The 9,579-nt window shown below is 29.3% G+C and overlaps 1 protein-coding gene across 1 annotated transcript; it reads right to left on the reverse strand.

Moving 5' to 3' along the window:
- Window positions 1-301: 301 nt before the first annotated feature.
- Window positions 302-4,827, reverse strand: LOC100816809 (linamarin synthase 1). The gene is made up of 2 exons (XM_003556792.4): window positions 4,261-4,827; window positions 302-1,475 (listed from the first exon to the last, which is right to left on the reverse strand). The coding sequence occupies exons 1-2, from the start codon at window positions 4,766-4,768 to the stop codon at window positions 535-537; spliced, it is 1,449 nt and encodes a 482-aa protein (XP_003556840.1). The 5' UTR covers window positions 4,769-4,827; the 3' UTR covers window positions 302-534.
- Between the last annotated feature and the right edge of the window lie 4,752 nt (window positions 4,828-9,579).

Below are 9,579 nucleotides of genomic sequence, written 5' to 3' on the forward strand. Positions count from 1 at the left end.
GTGGGGGCTAGGGCTTCTTGAAAATGATGAAGATGGGTTTTATGAAATGGCGACATTGAGGGGAGAGTGAAGGTGACCAAAAGATGTCATTGAAAGTTTAACATTGAATAAAGATAAGTGTGTCACATCAAAAATCATTTGGTCAATGTTGAGAGTTTAATGGTCAACTAAAGTCAATTGATGAAAAAATTAAAATCATCCATTTAAGATATTAAGAGACCAAATTTTACAATTAAAAATTAGAGGAATGATGTTCATGAATTTTTTAAATTAGAGGATCAAAATTATAATTTAACCTCAATTACATCGAATTGAAAGTTTACATGTATATTGTAAACCGACATACACTTCAAATCAATACAATATATGATGAATTACATCCACACAAATCTTTATTTAATAGACTTGATTTTCAGCCATCAAGTCATGCTAGTTTCTTCATAATATTTTGTTTGATAGCCCAGCCCAACACTAGGATCTCCAATATTGAAACACCTAATACCCTACCTTCGGACCCCCAATATATTGAAAGACTCAAACAACATCATTGTGAAGAACCTCCTTCACTAATCGATGGAAATCATTATATGATGATCCTCCCATATCAGTGGCTTCTATTGCTTTCTTTTTCCACTCCAGACACTTTTGTCTCATTTCCTTCCCCCTTTCTCCGGTTATCATTTCTTTCACAAGTGTTGTCACCTCCTCCCTTTTTACATCATCTTTAATATCCATTCCTATCCCCCAAGTTGTGCATATGTACCTGCAATTTGTTTGTTGTTCAGCAAAGAAAGGCCAACCTATCATAGGGACACCCCCACTTATACCTTCTAGTGTAGAATTCCAGCCACAATGAGTTAGGAAAACCCCAACTGATGGATGAGACAGCACTTGCTCTTGGGGGCACCAACTTGTTATGTATCCTCTATCTTTAACCTCATCTAAGAAGTCTTGTGGCAATTGTGTGGACTCACCCATTACCAAATCTGGCCTTTTTATCCACAAAAATGGTAAATTGCTATTTGCTAGTCCCCAAGCAAATTCTTTCAAATGATCCTCGGACATCACAGTAATACTTCCATAATTCACATATATGACTGAGGAAGGTTCCCATTGGTCTAGCCATTGGATACATTTTGAGTCATTTTTCCAAAGATTTGACCCACTCACCTTGAAGCCCTTGTCTTTATCAGGAAAATGCCTTCCTAACAATTGAAGTGGACCAATGTTATATATATTTGGGTTCTGAGCCATAAGGGCATTGAGAACTTCACTTTCCAATTCTTGGATGGTGTTAATTATGATTGAAGATGATTTCATGCAGGTTTTTGCTTCTATACCAAAGCAAATAAAACTGGTTTCATCTAGAGTGGTAGTTCTCACGAAACTTGGACAATCTCTGATTCGCATATTTTTCATTCCAGATATCCAGTCTAGATTTGTATCCAATGACCCATCAGTAGTGAAACTTTCATCTGAAATTTTGAACAAAAATATTATTACATTAAACGAGTTGAATATTTTAGTCATTTTTCAAAAATTATTTTTTGGATTTCTTTTACTTTGATACGAATGCCATATTATCATTTTTGGTGCTGAATGAGGTGAGAAATAAAATGTTTTTCGTTCATTCTAATTAAGAAATAATCACCAATTTTCAAGCTTATCCATATTAAATTTCTTTTTATATCTTTAATTTATTTTTAACTCTATTTACTAACATTCACTTATTGTATTATGAATACTAATATTAAATGTGACTTTCATTTATAAGAATAAAATTTAAAGGTATTTTTAGAATAAAATTTAAATTTATGATTTTGATAATTTATCTTACGTTTCTTATATATAATATCAGAGATATAAAAATGAAATCTTTTATTAGATTATGATGCAAATTTAAAAATAAAAATGTATTCATTAATTGACTAATTTGGTGTAAACTATGTATAAAATATCATTTTTATTACATTGAGATTAATAAATATATACCTACATTCATTTTTTTTACTTCAATACATGTATATAAATATCAAGAGCTTTTTGTGCTATCTTTTATAATTATATTTTATCGTGTAAGTTGTGTAGTTATTAAATTCGATTCGAACTGACTGGTCGACTAGATGACCCGAGAATAATTGGACTCTCAATGAGTCTGAACCACTTATTGGATGTGTTCTCCAAATGACCTGGTACAATTCAGTGTAGCATTTTTTTTATCATGCATTTTCTTTTTTACAATTTTAACATCATTTATATTAGAAAAATAAATTTATACCTTACACTTTTATTGTTTATAAATTTACTTATATTTTTTACCAAGTATAACCATATCTTGAAATGTAAGATGATAAAGCTGTTATCCTCTTCATTTTTTCCTTGACTAATTTGCATGTATTAGATTATGTTTGTCATTATACAATAATAATACATATTTTAAATTCTAACTTAAATTTTTTTATATATACTAAATTCAAAAAAATATGTTGCATGTTCAAAATTTTAAACAAGTTCATAATTATGTTTTTAAATATGTTGAATTTTATTAAATTTTAAATCTCAAGTGTATAAGTTTACATGTTATTAAATTATTTATATTTTTATAATATAGACTAGCTTATATAGGTTAATTAATGACTCACTAGATTGATCCCTGATCTAATGATTCAACATCCTGACCGAATCAATCACTTGTCCAAGTCTGATAACCCTGATACGTTGAGTTGAAATCACTCTCTTTGTGGTCCCGTTGAAAGAGTGTGACGTATTATTATGCTACCAATTTTATGAGATGTTATTTTGAACCTAAATATAAATTATATATATATATATATATATATATATATATATAAAATCCAGGTAAAAATAATTAAATTTAGTTTTTGAACCTAACATCAAAATTACATGACTTAGGTACAATTAATTAAACATCCTCTAATCAATTTAGTTTAGAGTGTTTTTGGATAAATTTCTTAATTAATTAAGTATTTATTTAATATACTTATCAAATAAGTATATAAGTATTTAAGTATAATTTGTTTCTGTAAGTAATGGAAGAGATCATAAAAATATTTATTCAAGTTGTAAGCTATTTAATTTATGATCAAAACAACAAAATATTTTCATAATATCTCCCATAGGACAATACATACTAGATACAAACCACGTGATTAATATGAAATACAAATTCCAGCAAAAACAAAGATTTTGAGACTTTAAATTTTTATTCTCACTCAAATAAACGAAATAACATTTAATTCTGTAAAATTGTAATGTCATCTTAACTAGCATATTTTTATAATTTACATTTTTTTTAATTATTAGTCTTTCAAAGATTTAAAATTTATCATATTATTCATCTAAAAAACTTGTCACTAAATTATTCCCTAAAAATTTTAAAATGTTATCATATTCATTTTATGTTAGACTTTGATTCCTACAGATAAAAAAATCACTTCAAGATTAATCATTGTATTTATATGTGGGGAAACCATCTATTTAGCCAGAGAATTGTTTCTCTCTATACACATAATTCTCTTGGGCTAGTGATAGTCAGATACCATAAGTGATATTAGTCTTTGATCAGGTGGATTGAGAAACATACGTCTTGGATTCACCAAAAAAAATAGAGACAAAAATCTAAGAAAATAATATGACAACATTCTTTTACAATTAAATCCAAAAGTGATAATTTTAATTTGTAAGAAAATATCTAAGGAACTAATATGACAACACCCCCCTCCCCCCCCCCCCCCCCAAAGATCTTTAATAAACTGACTTCATGATTAATTTTTTTTTAAAGTATAATATAATAACATGTATACCTTTAAAGGATATCTTTAAAGGACCTACTAGATTTGATGCAGTAAGAATGATGTGTCACTCTGTATCCTAGTCAAATCTTGAGACTAATTTCTTTCACAGAGTATGGTTGTTGTTGACTCAAGAAGATTATACACATATGATGAGAATCAAACACGAATACTCATATTAAATAGATTATTCCCCTCATATAAATGCAAAAGAGCTTTATACCAGTGGATTAATCCTTTGATTGTTTTTACTTTGTCCATTCATGTTAGTTTTATTATTATTGTTATTATTGTGTTGTATGTAGTAAGAGATATACTGTTACATCTAGTGTGCAAATTTTGAGTCTCCCTGTGTAAAATGTTAATGGAAAGATTTGATTTGATGAGTATTAATTAGGTCAGTATTAAAAAAAAAGTGAGAGAAAATTAATAATTAAACAATAATCACCTTGGAAGGGAATAATGCCTCTTTCGACAAGCTCATCAAATTGCAAGTATCCCATTAAACCACAAGCTGAGGCTGTCCAAAATTGTTGTTCAGAAATGTCCAAATCCCTTGCCACTTTCCCTGCAAAGCCCATTAGCCCATCATAGATGATAGAGGTAACCAAAGGCACTTCATGTGAAGCATTGAGCTTCTTCACAAGCTCTTTGAGTGGCTCATAACAATGTTTTCTAGTTGCATCACACAATGCTGCAATGCTTTGTGTTGCATCTTTGTCAGATGGAGGCAACCCATCTGGTATGGTCTCAAATCGAAAATGAGGTTGTCCCTTGACAAATTCTTGTCCAAGAGACTTCACCAAACGCTTGTGGTTGAACTCGGTGTTCACAAAGGTTATGTGGAAACCGGTGCAAAGAAGGAGTTTGCTTAGTTGCATAAAAGGGTTCACGTGGCCTTGTGCTGGGAATGGCACACAAACAACATGAGGCTTTTGAGAACGAGAAACGCCCATTTTTTGTTTTTTTTTTTTTCTAATTGTGAAGGTGAAGAAGGATTTGGGTGTGGCATGAGTTCCCAAAGATTCTCTTATTTATAATGATGCCAAGAAATCAACTGTAGTTGAATTGTTTACGAGGACCCTACCATCGAAGAAATTAGTGCGATAGGTATCACGTGGTGGAAAATATTTTCTTCTAATTCAAAGTTAAAATGTGTATTCTTTATTAATTATGTTTTTTAAAGATAAGAATAAGTTTTCATGAAAAACTAAAAATTCCATTACTTTTATTTTTTTATTCTTATATTTTAGAAAATTATCTTTTACTCGATCAATTTTCTTTATGAACTTTACAAGTTTTTAATGTAGAGAGTTTGTTGTTCGGTTTTTATTTTATGTTTTTTAACGTTATTACTACAATTATTTTGTTGCTATATGTTACTACCTGGTTGTCTCTATATATGTAGTTCTTTGCTCAAAAAATAAACATGGGAAAATACAACACATCAAGCAATAAAATGTACATGGCTCAAACAGTAGATATTTTGCTTATCTCTTCTCTACAAAATTCTATTATTATTTAAAATATATTTTGGAGTAATGGTGTTCTTTGGTTTCGGAATCCTTCGCTACACACGATCGGTCTAATATGTATCTTGGGAGAGGAGTGCATTATAATTTACTACCAATGCATTGGAACGTTTTCTCCTCAACACATAGCACACTACAACCTAGGCTTTTTCTAAACTCTCCTTTGTTATTATATTTATTTTTTGTATTAAGTATTGTTATAAAAATTATGTGTATTGATTATATATGAAATAATTCCACTATTATGTTTTTTGTTTTGGTTTCCAAATTATTTTTTTTCTAACAATCTTAAAGAGAAAATTTTGTCTTATTCCTTTCTACCAATAATACGTCTACCATGGATATACTTGTGAGTAAAACATTTTCTTTAAAAATAATATATATATAATTCACATGCTATATTTATTTAAATATAGGAGGATATTTTGAATATCTATATATGTCAAGTTATATTTGAACATTGATGTTTATTGAGCATGAGTTATATATAGTAAAATTGTTTACTTGTACACAATGACATCATTAGAGTCTCTTGAGTTTTTTTTTTTTTTTTTGTAAATAAATAGTTGTGATATTAGTTTATTTAAAAGTGGAAAAATTAAATCTTTTTAATGTGTTACTAAGCCACATGGATTCTATATTATTGTGATATATATATATATATATATATATATATATATATATATATATATATATATAAGTTCCTCTATGATGTACAATTATTGTTTATTAATTAGGATTGGCAAAGAATTTGCAATTGGAAATATAAATGCATTGGGAGTTTACTTGAAACTTATGACTCCTCTATTTGTGTCTACATACATGAATTATAATTGATATTGATATGGATTAATGTTCTACTAATGTGATGTTACATTGGTAGTCTATCACTACTAGTATTCTTGTAGTAGCAAAGTTTTTTTTTTCACTATGTTTCTATTATTAATATGGTGTTTCAGTGTTTCATGAATTTCTTTTAATTGCTCTTGATTAAAATATTAAAGCAAAAATATTTTAAGCATGATTATGCATGTGATATGTTGACTGCCTCTACTTCTTATAGATAATTTTGGTTATATCCTATGATCGATGCTACTTTTTCAATGCTTTTAATTATTCTCATGTTATGTTATGCAATTATTATATATGATGAACTAAATTCAATATATATCCGTCTTACTATGTTTGAATTTACAGTTTGGGAAAGATGAATTCATCTTAGTCTTTGTGTTCATGAATTGAAGTGTATTTGAATATCTTAAAATATTTGACTGTTTTTTTGACTGATTAATGATCAGGAAATGGAGACAAGGATCGTTCATTGATTGGCCTTTAGTTTAATGCATGATATCAAGGTTGTGAAATGAGGGCTTCTCGTTTGGTTTGATCAGGACACTTCTTATTGTTAAACTTGGTGACATGAATAACATTTAATTTTTTATGTTTTTCAACCGATTTGCCTTTTTTAATTTAATAATATGTTAAATGATACTCTTTATTTCTTAAACTTGAATTATAATATTTCAATCATGTGAACTTACAATTTGATGTGTTCACCAATTCATAAATTATATTATGTTCATAAAGTTAGACTGAGTATAGAATTGAAGGTGATGACTTTATTGATGTATAAATTTTATTATGCTCTTCGACATATTATTATAGTTCTTATGTACTTCTCAATGAGTATAAGCTTGTGCTCCTAGCTATGCTTTCTTTAAATTATTTATCCATGTTAATAGCATGGTTGTTTTATGTTGCAATGTGCATATTGAATTATTCATATGCAACCTATTGGAATTGCTAAATAAGAAACTCATGTTATACATATCAATGTATCATGGTAGTTATAATATTCTCAATGGCACAGGCACAAGGTTGTGCTATGCATGTATGCACAAAGTTCTTTAAATTATTGCCTATATATTAATGAATGTTTGGATTAATGGCTTCATAGGGTTGAAGTATGATAAAATATGTCATCATATTGAGATTTCTATATTATTGGTTAGAAACTCTATTTGGTTCAAAGGAGGTTCCCAGTATTATCATATCTATTGAACGAGAAAATCACATTGATGGTTTCTATTACACTGAGGCTAGTTCATTGTGAGTGGCTCAGTATGTAGAAAATTTGATAAGATATTGTGGATCCGCTACTTACAAAAGTATTGTTTGTCTCTATGTGATTGACGATTCCATGAATAGAGTTCAACAGACCTAGGAGGTTTCATGGATAATTAGAAAATGGTAATTGTTTATATCAAAACTAATTTAATTTGTTATACTTGTTATTATTTGTAACACCCCATTTTTCGTAAAATAAATTAAAAAGGATTTTATTTAAAAATAAATAGAGTTTTAGAAAAATAATGAGGTTTTTATAATTAAATAACTAAGGAGAAATAATTTTATGAATTAAAATAATAGTTTTAAGGTAAATAAAATACATATATGTCCTTAGAAAAAATGTTTTATTTATTCATTTTATATGGAGTAAAATAGAGTTTCTTTTTATAAAATGATAAAATAAAAAAATAGAGTAAATAATAGGCCCTGAGTATCCTAGTTATAAATAGAGACATATTAGGTCAGTTTTCATATTGACGATACATCTTTATGCTTTCTCTTCTCAATCTTGCTTTCCCTTCTTCCTCTCCCAAAACTCTCTCTTTTTACCGCATACACCCAAACTTGTCTGAGTAAAACTACAACCCCAACTTGTTAACCGTTAGATCATTGTGAAATTGGAACACTAGGCTCAAAACTTATTTTCACACATACTCACCGTTGGGATTTTGAAAATAATGTTTGTGGTGAGTGGAATGTCCCTCACACGTAGCTCTTTGTTTTTCCCACATACACCCAAACTTATTCCTGTAAAACTACGATCCTAGACTTGTTAACCATTGGATCATCGTCAAACTTGAACATCGGGTTAAGAACACATTTTTGCACATCCCCACCATTTGGATTTGTTAAAAATGTGTTGTGAATAAGTGTGTGGTTAATACTTGAGGTAATATTACTTGTGTTGTGAGTTGTGAATTATACAATAATTTGACTGGTGTTTACCTTGAGAAAAAATGTTTATGCATGAGGTGTTAAAAGGAAAGTGTATGATTCCAAATTAGGAACTTGAGGTGTTAAATTGTAGCACAATACACAAGATGTTAAAAGGAAAATGTAGGGTTCTAAGTTAGGAACCTGGGGTGTTAAATTGTAGCGCATTATGTTAAATGTGTTTGAAAATAAGTGTGAAGTCGTGAATATTGTATAATTCATGAGTAGTGTTTGGGTGCAAAAGTTATTTTAGGGGTTGGATATGAATCACGAAGGTGAGGCCCTAATAGATTCTTCGGAGTCTAGGCCTTGGGGTAAATACACTTAGTTTGAGTGCTCCTTTAAGCCTATGTTGATCTCATATGGTTGAAGCATTCTCGCAAAACAGGGTGATCCTAACTGGTCACCTTATGATTTTAATTAGTGAGAGTAACTTGGCATACCCATTGTGTGGCATGTCTAGTTGCATACTCCTAAGTGTCCTGGTGTTGTTTTTCACTGACATGATATCACATTGCATATAGACTTAAGTCTTAGTACAATTGTTGCATAACGTCTGTAAATTGTTTATTATGAAATTGATGAGTGTTGTTACGTCTTGACTCGAGTGTGTGATTCATGTGTAACGTGATTGGTGATTGAAAAATGAATTTTAAATGATAAAGTGGTGAAGTAATGTGGATTTTATTAAGTTGAGTTATGTTATAATACTTCTATAATTTATATTAATTATGTCTTGTTTATCTGTATTTTATTATCCTGTGATGATCTCGAACCTTGTGTTCGTGGGAACAGATGACTTTAAAAAACCGCATGCTAGAGGACGCTGGAACACAATGCTCTAATAGGATGTGACATTGGTACCGTTTTTATTTCAATTGCATGATGTTATTTTAATTTATTTTATTTAATTGTTTAACAAGATTTCTTTTGTAAACTTTGACCGCCTTGTTCTGAGCCGGATATGTTTTTAATAAGTTTTATTTGGTAATAGTGAAGCGAATGCGATCCTTTACCCACGTAAGCTCCTTTATATTTATTGAATAAAATAATTTTAATTAATTCCGCATTTTCATGCATGATATTGTATAAATATGTATGTTGGGTTAGAGGGTTTCACATTATTTATGTATTGACATTATTATTTTCTTTAACTATTTCTTATAATTGAT

This window comes from Glycine max, chromosome 20, assembly GCF_000004515.6.
Source record: "Glycine max cultivar Williams 82 chromosome 20, Glycine_max_v4.0, whole genome shotgun sequence".
Lineage (NCBI taxonomy): Eukaryota > Viridiplantae > Streptophyta > Magnoliopsida > Fabales > Fabaceae > Glycine > Glycine max.

What these genes read in the sequence shown, in the direction of transcription:
- LOC100816809 (XM_003556792.4), bottom strand. Translation starts at nt 4,768, where the DNA reads ATGGGCGTTTCTCGTTCTCAAAAGCCTCATGTTGTTTGTGTGCCATTC. An exon ending in AGGCATTATTCCCTTCCAAG is followed by an intron (nt 1,476 to 4,260) that starts GTGATTATTGTT and finishes TCAAAATTTCAG; the next exon opens with ATGAAAGTTTCACTACTGAT.